This window comes from Pinus tabuliformis, chromosome 3_2 (genome assembly GCF_031772625.1).
Source record: "Pinus tabuliformis cultivar Carrire ecotype Pingquan chromosome 3_2, CPIR1, whole genome shotgun sequence".
Classification (NCBI taxonomy): Eukaryota; Viridiplantae; Streptophyta; class Pinopsida; order Pinales; family Pinaceae; genus Pinus; species Pinus tabuliformis.
The window spans coordinates 1238243605-1238263226 of record NC_142302.1 but is presented as its reverse complement, the minus strand read 5'-3'; the positions used below and the strand labels follow the sequence as shown (position 1 = coordinate 1238263226).

At 38.1% G+C, this 19622-nt stretch overlaps 1 protein-coding gene across 2 annotated transcripts; it reads left to right on the top strand.

The window, feature by feature from the left end:
* Window positions 1–15796: 15796 nt before the first annotated feature.
* On the top strand, window positions 15797–19205 carry LOC149185219 (uncharacterized). 2 transcript variants are annotated; one of them, XM_089417825.1, is made up of 4 exons: window positions 15797–16845; window positions 17186–17976; window positions 18066–18203; window positions 18326–19205. In XM_089417825.1, the coding sequence occupies exons 2-4, from the start codon at window positions 17189–17191 to the stop codon at window positions 18777–18779; spliced, it is 1380 nt and encodes a 459-aa protein (XP_089273951.1). In that variant the 5' UTR covers window positions 15797–16845; window positions 17186–17188; the 3' UTR covers window positions 18780–19205. The 2 variants fall into 2 exon arrangements, with proteins under 2 accessions (XP_089273951.1, XP_089273950.1); XM_089417824.1 differs by having other exon boundaries at window positions 15798–17976.
* Window positions 19206–19622: the final 417 nt, after the last annotated feature.

Sequence of the window (19622 nt, the reverse complement as noted above, 5' to 3'; positions counted from 1 at the left end):
ATCCTGGTCTTCCTTGGTAGCACAAACCATAATCACTAGTGCCACGCAAATACCTGAAACCTGCTTCATTGTTGTCCAGTGCTCCTTCCCTGGTTTTGACATAAACCTACTCAATACTCCCACTTCATGTGCAATTTTTGGTCTAATACAGACCATCGCATACATCAGGCTACCGACTGCACTTGCATATGGAACACGAGGCATGTCCTCTTCCTCTTCTTGTGTCTTGGGACACTGTTCCACAGATAAATTTACACCTACAGGAATAGGAACCTTCACCGGTTTACTATCCTACATATTAAACCTCTGTAATATTGTCTCAACATACTTCCTCTGGTTTAACTAGAGCTTCCTCTTTGTCCAATCTCTTTTAATTTCCATGCCCAAAATATAGTTTACAACACCAATATATTTCATGTCGAATTTGGAGGACAAATGGGTCTTCAAATCCTAGATAATTTCTTTGTCATTTCCAACCAGCAACATGTCATCCACATACAAGACCAGATAAATAACATGGTCACCAACTAATTTAAATTACACACGGTGATTTGTATTGTCTTCTAGTGAAGCCAAGTCCTCGTATAAATGTATCAAATTTCTGATACCACATCCTTGGTGACTGTTTTAACCCATATAGAGACTTCTTTAACTTGCATACCAGTGCTTTCTTACCCTTCACCACAAAGCCTTCAAGTTGCTTCATGTAGATTTCCTCTTCCAGATCCCCATGAAGAATTTTGTCTTCACATCCATCTGTTCTACCTCAGAATCAAAAGAAGCAGCAACACATAAAAGTAATCTAATAGAAGTTACCTTGGCAACAGGAGAAAAAATATCACCAAAATCAATTCCCGTCACATGGGAATAACCTTTTGCTACCAACCGAGCTTTGTATTTCTCCACCTTTCCTTCTACATTTGTCTTCTTCTTGAACACCCATCTGCTACCAATGTGTTTCCTTCCAGACAGCAACTCCACCAGATCCCAAGCCTCATTTTTGTGTAAAGATGCCATTTCATCAACCATGGCCTCTTTCCAGAGTTTTCCATCCTCTGAATCTACTGCTTCCTTCAGAGTTTTGGGATCATCATCAGTAATAGATAAAGCAAAATTTGAATAGAAATAAGATGGAATATACCTTTTTGGCTGCCTTCTTTCTCGAATTGATCTTCTCACACTTGGAGTTTGTGGCTCTTCATCTTTTGATTCCTCCTCTGTTATAGAGTCTGATTCTTCCTCCTTTAGCTCAAACTCTATCTTCTCAGGTTCCTTTGGTTGGACTTCATGTTTAATAACATCTTTTACCTCTCTGAACACCACATCTCAGCTATACACAACCTTCCTTATTACTGGGTTCCAAAGCTTATAACCCTTTAAACCATCCTTATACCCAATAAAGATGCACTTTTCAGATTTAATATCCAACTTGGTTCATTTCTCCTTTGGAACATGTACATATGCATCACATCCAAATATCCTCAAATGTGAAAGAGAGGGTTTCTTACCAGTCCATGCCTCTTGTGAAGTCTTATCCTCCAATGCTGATGAAGGTGATCTGTTGACCAGGTAACATGCTGTCTCCACCGCCTCTGCCCAGAATTCTTGTCTTAACCCAGCACCACTAAGCATGCTTCTTGCCCTTTCCATCAACGTCTTATTCATTCTTTCTGCAACTCCATTTTTCTCAGGTGTGTATGGAGTAGTCTTCTGCCGTGCTATACCACACTTCTTACAGAATTCTTCAAATTCCTTACTGCAAAACTCTCCACTGTTATCTGTCCTTAGCACCTTTATCTTCTTTTCTATCTATTTTTCCACCAGAGCCTTAAATTCTTTAAACATGTCAAAGACTTCAGATTTCTTCTTAAGGAAGTATATCCATGTATTCCTTGAGAAGTCATCTGTAAAGGATACATAGTACATAGACTTACCTAGTGATGGAACCTTCACAGGTCCAAACACATCACTGTGCACAAGCTCTAATATATGTTTCGCCCTATTACCACCAGAGGGGAAACTCACCCAATTTTGCTTCCCATATACACAATTTTCACAGAAATCAAAATCCAAAGAGCTATTACTCATACCTTCTACCATACCTTTACCATGAAGAATTCGAAGGCCCTTCTCTCCAATATTTCCAAGCCTTTGATGCCACAACATGGTCTTCTCTCCAGAGACCACTAGATTTTCTGCTCCACTTTCAGGAACCACTGAACTGTTTCACCCATCAACAATAGTGCTACCTTGCAGCTTATACATAGTTCCAATTAAAACTCCCCACATCAATACCAGTGCCCCCCAAACCATCTTGCAGATATCCTTCTTGAACACTATTTTTACACCTGCATCATCCAACTTGCTTACAGAAATCAAATTTTTAGCTAATGCAGGAACATGCAGAACACCCGGAAGTTTTCTAACCCTTTCACCTTGCAACTTCAACTTTACTTTCCCGCGATCATTGATTCTAGCCTTCCTATCATCTCCCAAGAAGACATCACCACCATCATATTTCTCATACTCGCAGAACCACTCTCTATGGGGAGTGAAGTGAAAGGATGCACCTGAGTCAATCAACCATGCCTCATGATCTACATGTGTACTCGAAGAAGACAAGTACACATCCCCACCTTCATTTAAGGTGGTTTTTGCCTCTGCAGAAGGAGCATCATCAGATCCCTTTCCTTTATCAGGAGCTTTAGATTTACAGTCCCTTTTGTAGTGCCCTTCCTTTCCGCATTTCTAGCACACCACCTTTACAGGTTTTCCTGGAGATTTAGACCTCCCACTTGATGACTTATTTTTGTTTTTGTTCTGGGACCTTCCTCATACAAACAAGGCATCACCATTCTGGCTCTCCATATTTTTCTGTCTCATTTCCTCCGTCAGCAAGCATGAGACTATTTTATCAAACCGCAAGGCAGTTGCATTGCTACCTATTGCAATAACCAGACTATCCCACAAATCTGGTAGAGAACACAACAAACCGATGCACTGATCTTCATCTGAAATTTTAATATCAACAGATGATAACTAACTTACCACAGTATTAAATGCGTTCAGATGCTCTGTCACTGAGTCTCCATCTTTCATCCTCAGGTTATACAACTTTTTCTGTAGGAACAATTTATTCACCAGAGACTTAGATTGGTATAAAGTCCCTAACTTTTCCCTCAAAGCCTTCGTCGTAGCTTCCCTTGATACATTCAGCAATACTAAATCTGAGACATACAATCATATTGTGCTCTTTGCCTTCCGATCCAACTTCTTCCATTCTACATCGGAAACTACCGTTGGTTTAGTACCTGGATCTACCACGATCCACTAATTCTTATCCACCAATAGATCCTCCATCTTGAGTTTCCATAACTCAAAACTCTGACCATTAAATTTCTCAATCTCTATCTTTCCACTCCTCGCCATCTTCTTTCACCACCAGAATCGATCCCGTAGATTTCCCACTGAACAGGGTCTACCATAGGCCCGAGTGAAACCCCTCAGCAACAAAGGCATCCCATTGAAGCCAAAACAACTCCGATACCAAATGTAGGTTTTAACCCCGTACAAAAATTACCTGCATGCGAATTCTAGAATACAGAAAATAAACAATGCGAGAGCATAACACATAAAACACTTATACAGAGAGATTTTCCCCCGGATCCCAAAATCGGGACTACCAGCTTGATTTTTCATTATGTTCCTTTCAATGTTACAATACATATTTATACATGCCGAAGCATCCAATGCCATGGACCAAAAACCATCGCATCCAAAACCATGGACCAAAAACCATCGCGTCCAAAACCATGTGCGAAAAACATGCACAAAACCATAGGTAGGTCCGCCCAACCTAATATAGCGTCAAAAACCAAAACCCCCTAGAGTGGGGTTACCTACACCTCTCAAAACCCCCTGTGACCTCCCTCGCTACGCAATCAACGCAACGAAGGGGGTGCTCCCCCCCTTCTAACCCCCCGGTTAACTACGTGGGCTAGTCATGGAAAGAATATAACACAACCCAACACATCTCCTCTATTGGTTGGTTTCACTGATTTTGATTGGGCTGGTGACCCTAATGATCGGGAGTCTCTTGCATTTATGTCTTCACTCTTGGTTATGGAATTATTACATGGGATTGTAAGAAACAAAGTGTCATTTCGCTTTCTTCAAGAGAAGCAGAGTTTTGTGGCGCCATTGAAGCTAGTAAGAAAGCCCTGTGGCTTTGTCAAATCCTGTCAGAGTTTGGTTTTCAACAGCAGCATCCGACAACACTTGGGTGTGATAATCAAATTTTCATTCAACTATGCAAATATCCAGTCCAACATCAGCACAACAAACACATTGAACTACACATGCACTTCATCAGAAAGCTCATTCATGACCATGTTCTTGAAGTGCAATATTGTTCAACCGATGATCAAGTTCTAGACATATTTACAAAGGCCCTCATAGGGGTGAATTTTACTAAACTTCGATTTATGGTTGGAGTTTAGGAATTTCTCACTAAAGGGGGATAGGCTCTAGTGCCTCCTTCCTTCTCCTATTGTATCATCTTTGTACGTCCTTATCCACATAGGAAATACGTAAGTATAAGTTGGTATAGTGTATAGTTAGGTAAAGTGTGTTTCTTTAGTATGTACTTTTTGTAACTTACAATACGACAATCACGATATGTTCTAGACATGAAGTGATTTGATGGTTTATTCTCTCCTCAGTATTACCGACACTTGATCTGTGGCTTAACACTCGATTGGTCCATGATCTCTATTTAAAGAGCATGGAGGGTCATTTGTCAAGTGACCATTCATGGGAGAAGCTTATGTAAATTCTCTTTCTTTTACATTAATAAATTTCCTGAAGTGGCCACTTTGGCTCAGGCCGTGGACACTATTTCCCTCTTTGAGGTTTTAACCATGTCAAGGATATTGGTGTACTAATTTGTGATCTATTTGTGAGTGGTTTCCTTTGGTGTTATATCTAAGGAACTTACCCTGTAAATTCCTATAGGAGGGGGTGCCATCGGAATGGGAGAATTTCCCCCTTGCATTATAGGAATAGGAGGATCATCCCCCAGATCATGGGAATAGGAGAATCGTCCCCCTGTATCGTGGGAACATGAGGATTTCCCCCTAATTATTTGGAATCTGAAGAAACTAGAAGAACCTGAGCGGTATGAACTTCACTCTCTACAGGATGGATATGATCGACTGAAAGTGGAATCGGGTCAACCATTTTCTCGACCAATGGTTGGTCGGGAACAAACTCATGGGATTCAGCTTCAGAGAGAGTGGGATTGACCAGAGATGAGTTCTGATCAATCACTTGATCAACTAGTGGAGGGTCGAGGGAAAGCTTTCGATAACCAGTCGGAAGACGAGGTTGAGAAGTGGTAAGGTTATCCAACACTTTAGAGGCCTCATCCATATAAGGAAAAAGGTGAATAGGATGATTCCCTTCACATAACCTATAGGGAAATTTAACTTTTCCCTTTTTCCCATGGGTTTTACTATCACTAGTTAAAGATTTATCACCAGCATGATCTCCAGAGGCTAATGAAAAAGGTCGAGGTGAACATGTGGACCACACTTCCAATATCTTGGGAATACCAAGCATTCTCAAAGAAGGTGGTCACCCTTACAAATCATGCAAGGGAATTTCACTTTTCGGGGCTAATTAGAAGATTTTTCAACATCAATTGCATAAGTAACAATGATTGTTTGGTTGCCCCCTTGCTTATTTTTCTTCTTCTTAATCTTCATTTTCTTCTTCTTGTCCACCTGGTTACTAACTTTCATGTTTTCACCAGATGAAGAAGAATAAGAGGAAGAAGACTGAACGGGTGAAGAAGGCAAAGGTTCAACTTTAAGATCAACTGGAGGTTGATATGGTTCAGGTGGAGGAGATCCCGGTTAAGGAGAAGCTTGGATATTCAAAACCATAGGGGTTAAAAATAACCAAACTGACAAACCAATGGTAAATCCAAGAAGGGACAACATTGCCATATAGGGAGCACCAACATTTCCAAAAGAAGGAAAAGGACTAGGATTCCCATCTTAAGGGTTTCCTCAATTGGTAGACTCGGGAATTGTTGCCATTAGTCTCAACCTAAGATCTACCAAGGAGTATTTCCACAGGAAGGATGTTATTATGAGGTCAATTAATTTTAGAAATTAACAACAAATAAATCAAAAAGGGGTAACTAGGAAAAAGGGTTTACCAAGTATCCATGAACTGTTATATACACCTTGGCGGAACCAAGGACTTAATGTATGTTGACCAATCTCCTTGAATGTTGTGTTCGGTGTATCACGTCTACAAGGCGGTTGACTCGGTTACCCGTGGCTAAAGGATAGCAACCTAGCAGGGTCTCCAAATATATACACGATGGTATGGGGAGCACAAGTCTATGTTAGCGTTGTCTAATGCGTAATTGTTTGATGAGAGCATTCCCATATACTTTCCCTATGTGGATCGCCTCTGATATACCTGAAAGCACTAGAGAATGATCCTATATACTTTCATACATGGAATGGGATATCACCCTCGAGATACAACGTTGAAAGATAACGACAACTGATAGGTTTATAGATGTCGGAACACATCTCTAGCCTAGACCTCTAAATATTTCGTTAAGTTCTAAATGATCCTTAGGTTAATTAAGTAAATTTTAATATTTATCTTGAATTATGTTTCAGTTTTGGTGCTCAAAATGATGTCACCTGAACGCCTAAGATGCAACTATATGAGACAAGAGAAACTTTCCAATTTGATGAAATCTAGACTAATCAAGGGAAGAATTTTCAATCAATAATGCATCAAACAAAATTCCTTCCACTAACTTTCACTTTCGCTTTCCAAATGCAATGCCAAAAAACAAAAATGATTTTCACTTCTCACTATCCTAAATGCAACTTTTCAAGAGTAAAATGATTTTCACTTTTACTAAGATGCACTTATATAAATGATGTTTTTTCTCTTGATTTTAAATGATCTAATGCAACTAATGCATCAACCAAAGCAAAATGAAATTCGATTCAAATGCACTTATATGAAAATGTTTTTCACTTTTCTTTTTGAATTAAACGATAGTGCAGTTATTTCAGCTTGGGAATTAAACAATGTAATATATGCTTGATTAAAAAAAAAAATATTTCCAAATGCAAATTGACCTAATGCAATTGAAAAGAAAATTTTGAAATACAAGCTAAAAAAAATGCAAAATGATGTTTCTCAATGATTTCCACAGAAAAACAACACTCAATCAATCAACAAAACTTGTATCCCAATGATACAAACAAGCAGCAAGCGAAGACTAATTGACCTAAAACCCTAAGACTTAATCAAACCTCACTTCAAAGCCAATAAGACAAATTTTGCAAATTAATCAAGACAATAAGTCAAAACACTAACAAATCTAAGCATATAGGACAGGGAAAAACCTTAGAGGTCAAGACACACTAGACCTTATGACAGAAACCCTAAAATTTCTCAATTCTTTGGGATCAATGCAACTGATATAGTAAAACCCGTGCTGACAGGGGTTTCAGCGTGACCATTATCAAGAAAAACATGCTGGAAACGTAAATGTTCCAAGAAAAAATGATTTGGACGAGAAATATTGGGAAAACTAAAAGGAATTTCAACAAGTAGTCCGGACTTAACACTTTAAAGCAGTAATCACTCAAAGTACAGACCTATAATGAATCCATATGACTGGTAATTCAACAATTAGCCAAACTGATCAAAAGACCAAACATAAGAAAGAGGTTGAAAGGGCTAAAGGATCCCTGGCAGAGTCACCATTTTGTTGTGAATATAAATCCCTTATGCAGACAGAAACAATCTCTCTAGTCCTATGAGAGGATCTAGCAACAAACCGGAAAAACTAGTGCAAAACTCTCCTAGTTTATGTTGAAAAATGCAAAGTGAGTGAGAGAAACCTACCTCACTCTAATGCAAAGCGCTCAACTTTTGATGATGATCTCAATCCCTTAGCTTCTAGGCTCGCTCCTCATTATTCCTTGCATCTAAATACCTGCAAGAGAGATCAAAAGACAACAAGAGATACAAGAGCATACATAGTATAATTCAAACATAAACTACATGACAGATCAAGGAGCTTCATGCTAAATGAATAAATATTTAGACATTTATGGAAAGTAAACACGAGATGTATTTATTAATGAATAAAAAAGGGAAGCATACAACCATTGTCTTGACATTGGAGACCTCCTTTATAGTGGATTTCCAAGGCCAAGCCAAGACTATTCAAGCACTCCTTCTCCTTAGTTAGACGGGAAGCATTTGGGCATAGTTTCAGCATAGGAATGTAGGAAAGCAATGACCAACCCATTGAGGAAAGGGACGAATGGATTTATCGTGAGGGAGAGGGAGTTAGAGATCCACTAAAGAGGGAAGAAGGTCCTTACCCCAAAGGTAAGATCCCTAAAGGTAGGATCAAGGGCTCTAAATGGGAGTACTTGACCATATCTTCATCCAACAACTACCAACTCGTCATTCTCAAGGCTTCTAGTAAGAGAAGCTTCTGCTCCATTTTTAGAGAAACTCCCTGAAGAGGACCAGTGCAGATTTTCCTATCAGAATTCATGCTACAAGCACTAGTCACTAGTTAGGCAAAAGGTTACCAATAGGGATTTTCCTACTAAAAGTACCAATGGTCTTGCAAATTAGGGTTTTTCACAAGTTTTTCCAGAATTTCTTCAAGACATTATTTCTCCATCTCTTCAGGGATGTATTGAGCATATAATTCATGGTGAATGATTTTACACAACTTTTGTCACTTTACGACATTTATGATGGCAGTGGCACAAAGGACGACACTTCGGGTACAAAGTTGGGAATGTGACAAAATACTGTGTAATAATAGGCTACTAAAACTTCCCATTAGCATCTCTCCTGATCCTTCAAGATCATCAGATCTTAGGGGCTTCCTAGTTTCCCACTAACAATCTCCTCTGTTGCTCCAAAGGATCACGTTCTTAGGGTCATTATCAAATTGTCCTCTTATATCTGAGATGCCTCCCTACGTTCATTGAAATAGGGCTTCACCAAAATACCCTCTTGTTGTCTCTTGGATGCTCCAAGAATGACAATCCTAGGGCTTGCAATGCCTCCCTTTCACTTTGACACGTCAACTCCTTTGTCACTCTTCTTAGGCCTCCAAAACTTCCCACACACAGTCAACACCTTGACTAATCTAAGGTTGCAAAACACTATTGTTCATCACCTATGAATACCTCCATTGTTTCCTTGATTATTCCCACTAACCTCCACTTCAAGACATCCCAATCTACAGTCCCAACACCCATTGTTCTTTTCACAATCTTAACAAGGTATTAGCCTCCTTTCTTCTTTGAACTAGACTGCATAGGGACTAACTTACGGAATTTTTCTTTCATAGGAGATAAGTCTCAACTAGGGCATAAAAGAGTGCCCACATATCAGTCTTCTAACAAATTTTAGATGGTTGAACTAGGGTAAGATAAAAAAATTTCCAATTACCCTAGTTGACAACCCTCCATCACTTTGCAATGATTAACTTGGAAAGACAATACCTTACCTCTTTAAGACATATTATCCTATCCTAAAAGAACTCAGATATGAGCACTCTTTTCAGAGGATTCAGTCCTCCCTTTAGTATTCCTAGAAAACTACAGGAGTGCCCTACTTTTGGCCTCCAAAACAATCTTTAATGGTTGTGTTATTCCCCTCATATAAACACTCATATCCTTCTCTGGTCCACTAGAATACGTGGCCCTCTTTCCTGTAAGAAACTAGGCTTTACAACCCTTCAATAAACTACTCATAGGGGTCTTGGCCCTCTTCTTAAAAACAAAACTTATGTGGCCTACTACGTAGAGGAAATCTGCCCAAACTGGTGCCCAAAACTTCCAAACAAACTCGTCCAACATCTGCTCCTACATGACCAAACCAAAACTAATGAAACAAAGCTAATTGTGTCCTCTTATCCGCAATTTGGCTTGGCTCCTTAGGGTCATGGCACCTCAGACTTGCCCTCCTACTCTTGATCGAGTGCACTTGATGGATGGTGATGGTATTTATACTTTTCCCTACTCTTATACCATATAGTAAATCCACAAAAATCTGCAACTGCTCTAATAAACAATCTGAAAGTTAGTTTATTTTCATTAAGACGCAATTTTTCTCTACTTATTTACAGTGGAATAGGAACATAAATAAACGTAGTTACTCAATAATCAAGACAAAAAAATTTATAGGGAACCCAATTGGGAAAAACCTTTGCTTGTTTGAGAATTTTCTTAATAGAAGAATGAGTAATAGATCTCTTACAATACAATATTGTCTCAAAAAAAAGCATAATGGTTCTCCTTGCCTGAACTAAGATTGAAACAATTTGAGTAGCCTGATCATGCCTCCCTATTTCTATGCGCAGAGGATGCTCCTATTATTTATTAGATTCTCCCTAAATCCTTGCACAAATCCCAAGGGAAATTTCTCCTCAAATCTGCTCACAAGTTTCTCTTGCACACTCTTCCTCTCACAAGCACACACACAAACATGTGCTCTTTATTACTTTATTTCACCAACTTGTGGTCACAAAATAATGATGTACAATGGTGCCTTCGTCCTCCTTATAAGAAATTCACATAGGATAAATAGGGCAAGCTGTATTTTAGGAGTTCAACTTGTGATTGATGAGTTAACTGATTCAAACTGACTCGTGTAACTCATCTAATCTCAATTTAAAACTAAGACTCAATCACTCATCTTTTTCCCAAATATAACTAGCACTAGAAAACAACAATTGCTTCTTGGTCTCTTTGACTAAGGCATAAGTCAAAAAAGGACTTTTCTCACTAATATTTTCAATGCTTCTTTTTGTGCAAACTATGATTTAGTTGTCCCTTCAAAGTAGCTCTGAAACTATGTTGAATTTTCCTTACACCCTAGGTCTGGTCTATGGCTTACAACGCATGCAAACACACTAGGTACGTTCAACCAAAAAAACATTGCACAACGGAAATATAACAACATTGAATCTTTGAAATACACAATACAAATATATGGCTCAAAACACTTCTTATTATCCCATTAATAAGAAATTCATAAGGCTCCCATACAAGGGATCACGACCCTTTTACACCATAATATAAGACTAGTATACAACAATATACACTAGGGATTGAAGTCATCTCCTTTTCACTTCCAATATACCCAAAAGAACAAGAAAAAAATAACCAACTTGCTGATGTAGCCCCTTAACAACCAACCCTTTCAATCCTTATTTTCCCTTGAAACCTGGCTATCATTTTCCTCCTTCACACAAAGATTAGGCACCTTTCTAATCTTTGTCAAACTAGCTACCCACAAAGTTCAAGTCCTTGATACAATTTGCATATATCAGCCCCAAAACAATAGTTACTCATAGGGAAATTTTCCCTTCAATTCATTACATAAATTAGCCCTCAAACTAGTTGTTCAACCCTCCTTTGATGAATAGAGTTCAAGTATTATGCTCAACAACCCTCTACACAACAAAACAACTCCTATTTTACCCTTCGCTAACCTCTTTTTCTCAGACCAGCGCTGCGACCAACCCTAATTGAGTTATGACTCCCCTTGTTAGAAACAAAATAGGCTTGGAATACCTTCATTTGGCTACGGGTCACCTCCCGTGACTATGGCTAACTTCTTTTACCCTCACCAGGCCCTTGGTCAAGCCTAACCAAGCTTCAGGTTACCACAAAATAGTCATCCACAGTCAGCGGGTATCCTCTAAGGAAGTGGCCCTTTCTATGCTATCTCTCAATCCTCTTTTAGCTAACAGATCAGACCTTTAGGCTTCGTCGGCCTCCAGAACATAAACACACTTGAACTCAGCCTCCTTGTGCTAGCTACGAATCTCTTCTAAGGGTTATTCTCTTCACAAGATGAGTTGTTATTGTGTGTTTAGACCTCTCATGATCTCTCGTATAAGTATCTATCTAATTACTGTCTCAGGAGCCCTTAGATCCATTTAGGTGTCTCCACTACAATAATTAGAATACATAATCAATATCTTTGGGTCTCCAGCCCATGAATTTGGGTTAAAAGCCCACGAGCTTGGGTGCTTTGCCTAGAACGTGAGTTAAATCCTCACAAGTCAAGTACCCTAGATTTGTGGGAGTATCTCCCAAGCTACCATTTTCAACAATTGTACATGTTGTCTCATATATATATCTAAACACACACACACACACACAAACACACACACACACACACACACACACACACATATTAAGGAGACCTAGTGTTAGAATCATAAAATATTATCTTGTATATTGTATTCATTGTAAAATAAGGTTTCCCCCTCAAAGAGGACTTTAAATATTGGCTTACTATCATGTTTAAGGCACAAGGATCATAATATTTGGTATCATAGCTCATGATCCTAAGGTTTTTCTTCTTCAAACAAGTCATCTTGGCATTTTCGCTATAACTTTTTCTGGAAGGTTTCAGATAGTGAAACTTGAAGAATATTGAGAATACATCTCAGGTAATATCTAGTTCAAATTTCAAATCTTGTTTCACTATATTTTCAGAGATATGTTCCAAGGAAGTTAAGGTTTTTGAATGCTATTGAAATCTGTCTAAAATAGGTCAATTCAACATTTTTGTTATATTTTTTTTTCTATGAGGTTTCAAATCATGAAACTTGGACCATGTAGAGTCAAAATAGTGGTGAATGTTTGGTTCAAATTTCAAATCTTGGTCCGCTATAATTTCAGATATATACTCTAAGGAAGTCTAGGTTCTTGAATGCTCCTAAAACCAATTTCCAACAAGAAAATTGGAATTTTCACAATAACCTTTTTTTATGATGTTTTAGATAGTGAAACTTGGACCATAGTAAGGATAAATCTTGAAGAAAACCTTATTCAATTTAGAATTTGGTTCACTATACTTTTGAAGTTATACCCTATGGAAGTTAGGGTTTATGAATAGTGCTAAAATAAATTTTAAAGAAGTCAACTTGGTGTCTTTGCTATATCTTCATGTCCGGGAATTTTTAGAATATGAAATTTTCAAGGATTTCAAGAGACATGCATAAGTATCTTAGGTACAAATTTCATAATTATATTTGAAGAATTGGACACATGGCACACCATACAAGTTCTCTCATGGGAAGAATCAAAAAATAATCAAGTTTTGAGAAAGTTACGATAACGTTTATTTGACACATCAAATTTAGGTCACACATATGGAATCGCAGAAAAAATATATCAAAGTATTACAAAACAAATTTTCAAATCTAGAAGGGATCAAATCTCATAGATACATCAATAAAACTTCAGTCATTCTGATATTCTCCAAATTAAGGTACACAACTTACTAGTGACCTAATTGTTGATTATAAGATCCCTTTTTTTTGTGATTGAAAGTTGTGATAAAGAGGAGTACTTTTATTATTTTCTAGCATAGCTCCAAAGAAAGCTACTAAACCAATTAAATCTACTGAAAGCTTATCCTTGACTCATGAAGAAAGTGAAGACTTAGAATTTAGGTTATCTCAATTAGAGAAAAACGTTAATGAAATGGATGCTAGTATGTTGAAAAAGGTTGAAAAAGGTGGACATATCAGGTTCTCAAGAAAAAACTTAAAAGAGAAATGGAAAATAAGATTAATGAAAATAAGGAAGGAATAAAAAAGAAGATGAATGAAAAAATAAGGAATGGAAAAGAAGATGAATGGAAAAAAGGAAGAAATATAGAAATCCATGATTTCCATGGAAAATATTCTCTTGAAAATGCTTCCTAAGGGATGTGGAAGTCCAAGAAAATCATGAACACAAGGAGAAGCATGTTGTTGAGAATCTATCTCATATGGGGAGTATGTTATCACAATTGGAGAGCACAAATATTGAATCACAAAAATTCATACTAGTAGTAGAAACAATCCTTGAAACAAGGATTAAGTAGCCAAGTAACCCAATAATTGTGGAGCACATCATAAAGTAGAAGAACCTACCAATGGAAGAGATGATATCGAAAGATGACTTATTCTTGCGGAATCACTAGTAGTTAGTCAAGTGTTGATGACTACACTTGTTTGAAGTGGAGGGGCATGTTAAGCCCTATGTTAACTCTAAAACCTCTTATTAAGCCCTAGATATTGAGTGAATACATTTCTATTGTTATATTATTATGTAGGCTATAACCCCTCATGGTCTCATTTTATTATAATTGTATCCCTTGTCTCCTATATATGTACTAACAAGACCTAGTCTTAGAATCATCAAATATTGTCTTGTACATTGTATTCATTGTAAAAGGAGGTTTCCCCTTTGAAGATGACTATAATTATTGGTTTCTTTATCATTTTTAAGGCACAAGGATCATAAAAATTTTATGGTTTTGGCAACCAAATTAGTTATCATATTAATAAGGTTTTTGGCAAGAGATTTATAAGAGGAGGAGAAAAGAAGATCAAAAAGTTTAGATCCATAGTTAGACGTGTACATAACCTCCTTACAACATCATACTTTTCATGTATCTTCTGATTCCTTATGGCATCACAATTTATCCTTAAATTTAAATGTAATAATATTTTTAATATTATCTTCATTAAACAAAGTGATCTCTTATTTTTTATCTTCTAAATTATGGTTGATCACCAACATATATTATCTTACTTTACTTTTATCCTCTAATTCTTTATAGCATCACAATTTCTCCTTAAATTTAGATGTAAAAATATTTTTAATATTATAATTTATGTATAAACATAAATAGCCAATATTTAGCCGAGACACCCTTGGAGCTACTGGTTTTGAATGAAATTTTATGACAATACCTAGTTTTAAGTGGAATTTTACAAAACCACCTCTAAAGCCAGTGGTTTTGAGTAAAGTTTTTAACAATCTTAAAAAAAATTAGAAAGTCAAGCTCTAACCAAATAAAAACTTTTGAATTATACTTCAAAACTAAACCAAGATCAACAGATATATATATAGTTAATGAAATACCAAAATCACTCTGACTTTTATATGTTTCTAGAAACAATAGAATCATAAAACTTAGTAATTAAAAATAAGACATACTAGAAAGAAACCTTTTCAAACACAGAGTTCTCTCACATATATATATTAAAATATATAAATGTACAGAATAAGAAAACATTAAACAATATACATGCCGTTATTCAGAGCTTGGCTGAATGGAGAAGACAGTAACCATGGTCCAACCTGAAGCATGGGACAGATTATTGATGTACACAATCGACACTCTGATATGCCACAGAATTCCAAATAGAAAACACATAGACTCAACCTTTCAAAATTGATATTTATGACGAATGTGTCTTATGATTAAGGTTCGGCATTGGGCCACCGTGCATGGATTAGGCGACTGGTTCCCCCAGGGGTTTGCACGGTGATGGAGGGCAGCATGAAACATTCAGTGTTAGAATACAATGATACATACATGGCTACATACGTGTCTATATACAGAAGAGAGGTATGAAGCGAGTGATGAATCCAATCTAATAAATTAGGGAACGCACTCCAAGTACAAGCGACAGGGACAATCGAAAGGTCAACCAGCCTCTTTGCTTGGCCTGTATTGCGTGCGCGTGTGAACGGGGCTGCCCACATGATCCGACCCGCTACAGTAGAATGAACGAGCTACACGCATTCCCATTATTTTACACACAATAATACAAATTAGCAACAGGGGATTCATCGTAAGAATAATATTAATATGACGGTGCCGCAATTTCTGATGATATTCAAATAGTAATGGGGAAACGAGAAAAATCAAAAGGGATTTAACATTTGACGGGACATAATCCAAAACGTCCGCGTGGTTTGACTCCCTCCCGGAGTCTTCCACTGTACCGATTTTTTTGGGTTTTAAATATTTTTTTGCCTTTCGCCATTTGCGAGTTTCTAGACTTTGATTTCACACAAAGTCGATCGAGCGATCAATCAGTCAGTCAATCCCAGTGTTATCCAGCACACCCAATTGCTACCAATGGCAGTTTTGATGAAGAAGTTTTGCTTGCTTTCTCGATCTCAATTTTCCCGGCCTCCCACATGCTATTGGGATTGGGATTGTGAGTGTGATCTCTCTGTGTGAGTGCTTCTTCGATTCTGCTCAAGAACTCCATTAAATATCTTGATAGCTGGTTCTTGGCATAATTTATTTATTGAGCGGAGTGTTGAGAAGCTAATGGAAAAGGGCTGAATGCAAGAATCAGATGGCCTAGCAATCTGTCCCTTGGGCTAATCTTTAGGGTCATGGACGTTGAAATTCCTCCTTTTCCTTCTTAATCAGGGGTCTGGGCTGCTTCAATTCTTGAAATCAATCACCAGATTGTACTCAGATCAGATCAGGATCTAATGACATTGAACAGAGATTTCAAGGGTTGAATTTTACAGAGCCGTGTAAGAAAAGACCTGCAAGTGCTCTCTGGATTCTTATTTTATAAATGGTTGTTTTTCTATTTTTTTTCTTAGTCACGTTTGAATGTTTGGGTGCCGTGTGTTTGTCAAATTTGGCGCGCTGTCGGAGCAGAGAAATGCAAAAGATGCGCGTAGCTTTTGCAATTATTGCCGTGTTCAGCACGTAAAGTCGACTTGGAATCCGACAAGGGCGCCTACAATATTATGGTCGACTGAATCTGACAATATTTCATGTGTGTTGAGTCTCTGATTCCATTGGCCCTGTATACATGACTTTGATCTTGTACCCGGATTGACTGATTTTGCCCATCCTGGGATTTAATATTTTGATGCTGCATCATGGAATTTGTGGATACTGGATAGATCCCTGCAGGTTCTGTCTGGATTCTGAGAGGTAAGCAGATGTGTATGCTGCTGGTTAGATTTTATTGGTTCAAAGTGGGGTGTAAGGCAATAGAGAAGAAAGAAAGGAAGATACTTTATAGTTTGTAGAAGTTCTTGGGAAAAGTGTGATTCCAAGAAACCACAGGGGGGTAAACGTATCTGACTATGTGTATGGAAAAGCTTCGTTTCTGACTGAAAAGCTTTCTAAAGTCATCTGATAATGGAAAAATTTCATCTTACAAGTACAGCGCTCAACATGCCTCCTATACCCAACTCAGAATAAGGTGAAACTACTCCATTATCAAATACTGATTTCTATTTGGGTTTTTATTATTATTTTTTTGATACAGGCCATGGCAGGGCAACAGAAGAGAAGCGAGAGCATTGGCCAAGAATGTAATATGGATGTTGTGTGGAAATTAAGTACAGGAGAGAGTCCATCTGCAGTTATCAGGTCCAAGGTTCGAAACCCAAAAGAGGAGGATGTTCATAATAATCAGGCTTCAACGACTACGAGTAATCCTAATATCATGAATACGCCGAGTCATCATGGGGTTTTCGGTGAACTGGGTTGGAACATGGATACTGATTTTCTGGATCGACCTGTGCAGCCCACATCAGAAGGCGGCATGGGTTCAAGAATTGGCTCAGGATTGATGAGTACAGATGTGGATGACTTTGCAGGGTTTGAGTCTCCTTACATGAGCTTTACTCAGTGTCTTCAAGCAGGATTGCAGATGGGTGAAGCAGATTATTCTGCCTTATCTAAATCTTTGGCATGTGGAGAATTAGGGGACCATGAGCAGCAGCAGCAGCAGCCTGAGTTTCCTGAATATGATCAAGAAATCAAAGTTCGGGCCAATTGCAAGTCCCAAAACCCTAGTGCCATCCAACTTGGTCCATTTATGGCAGAAGCCCAAGTAGGAAGTCGATCAGGGGACATGTCAACGGTTCCAGGCACACCAAATTCATCAATATCTTCTTCATCCAGCGAGGGGCACGAATTAGAACAGTCGAGCCTCGTTGCACCCTCCTCGGTCACCACAAACAGCACTGCAGCTAAAGGACAAGGGCCTGCTGATACTGAGTCTCAACCAGACCTAACTACTGCCGAGAAGCCTTCAATGGAGCCCAAGAAACCGTAAGTAATTGCCCTTTTCTTGTTCAGAAATGAATAGCATTGATTTGTAACGTAGAGTTGAAGTTTTTTTTGTTTGGTGTCAAAAACAGGCCAAGAAAGAAAGGTCAGAAACGAAACAGGGAGCCCAGATTTGCATTCATGACCAAAAGTGATGTGGATCATTTGGAAGATGGCTATAGATGGCGCAAATATGGCCAAAAGGCTGTCAAAAACAGCCCTTTCCCCAGGTTCGGTCACAATCAAATAGACCCACTTCAATTAAAATCTATACACATTTGCTGTATTTGTCAGGCTTTAGCCAAATAATTCATGGCCTATCTATCTATATTTAATTGTTTGCAAGTTGCAGGAGTTACTATCGTTGCACAAATGGAAAATGCTCAGTGAAGAAGAGAGTGGAGCGTTCGTCAGAAGATCCAGGAATTGTGATTACGACATATGAAGGACAACATTCTCATCCAAGCCCGGCCATATTGCGTGGGTCAGCAGAATCCCAATCCCACTTTTCAGATCAAAGATTGAATTCTCCCTTCACTCAAACGCCATTGATCAGATTCCCTCCCCACCCAATGATGTTGAGTAGTACTAACCAGGTCCCAGCTGCTTCCCCTTCCTCTACTAATAATTTTCACCACCTTGGGTCCATCAAGTCCGGCATGAACCCTCATCTGCTCCCTCAGTCCCACCATGGTAATTCCCAGCCTCACCCAACTCATCTAATGCCCACCAATCTTTCCCAGCAGCCACTTATTGATCAAGGTTTACTGGAGGATATTGTCCCACCTGGTATGCGCAAATTTTGACTCAACTTATACTACTAGAGGTGCCCTTCAAATCAAAGAACAGTCTGGACATCATGGTTATTCATTACTATATAGCAACAAGAACAAGGAAATATATATATATATATATATATATATATGGGCGAGAGCAAGGAAAGAATGCATGATGAGCTTTTTATTGCTTATGGGACTTCATGGCTTTTTTTTTTTGTAGATATGGTAAACTGTAAAAGGGGATCGAATCAAATCCATTTGAGGTTTGATTGATATTCATTCTCTACATATTACTGTTAGAAATTCTCACAGGTGAACTGAGACTGCAATTGGGCTTATAGATGCAGCTTTATACTTGTGTTCCCAATTTCCTCCATCGTTGTAAGAATTTTATGTCATATCTGCAGCACACCCAATTATGTTGAACCCTCTTTCACTTCAACAGGTCATGTATATCTCTTGTCATAACCCATTTTTTTATCTGTCATACTTAATAACCCTCAGAAGCAGCATTTCAATGTTTCACAGCACCAAATATACTATAGAATATATCTTTTCATATTTTTGCAATTATGTGAATATGCTCTAGTCCTCCTTTATAATGCCAGAATTCTACACTTCCTTCCACGTAAGAATTCTAAGAATTATAACAGAATAGCATTGATGTAAGTTAAATGCATGAATACTGTAACAAGTTATAGAATAATTGATTTATCTTCTTCTACCATGAAACAGATTGTTCTGAGAAGAAATAATTGAGATTAGGTCATGCAATTTGTAATGCCAATTTATGTTATATGCCTTCATGTAGATTGCATCAGTTGTCGATCAGCACAACAAATTTTTTGCTTGCAAAACGTGTGGAATGTT

What these genes read in the sequence shown, in the direction of transcription:
- LOC149185219 (XM_089417825.1), top strand. Translation starts at nt 17,189, where the DNA reads ATGGCAGGGCAACAGAAGAGAAGCGAGAGCATTGGCCAAGAATGTAAT. An exon ending in TCAATGGAGCCCAAGAAACC is followed by an intron (nt 17,977 to 18,065) that starts GTAAGTAATTGC and finishes TGTCAAAAACAG; the next exon opens with GCCAAGAAAGAAAGGTCAGA. An exon ending in AAAAACAGCCCTTTCCCCAG is followed by an intron (nt 18,204 to 18,325) that starts GTTCGGTCACAA and finishes TGCAAGTTGCAG; the next exon opens with GAGTTACTATCGTTGCACAA.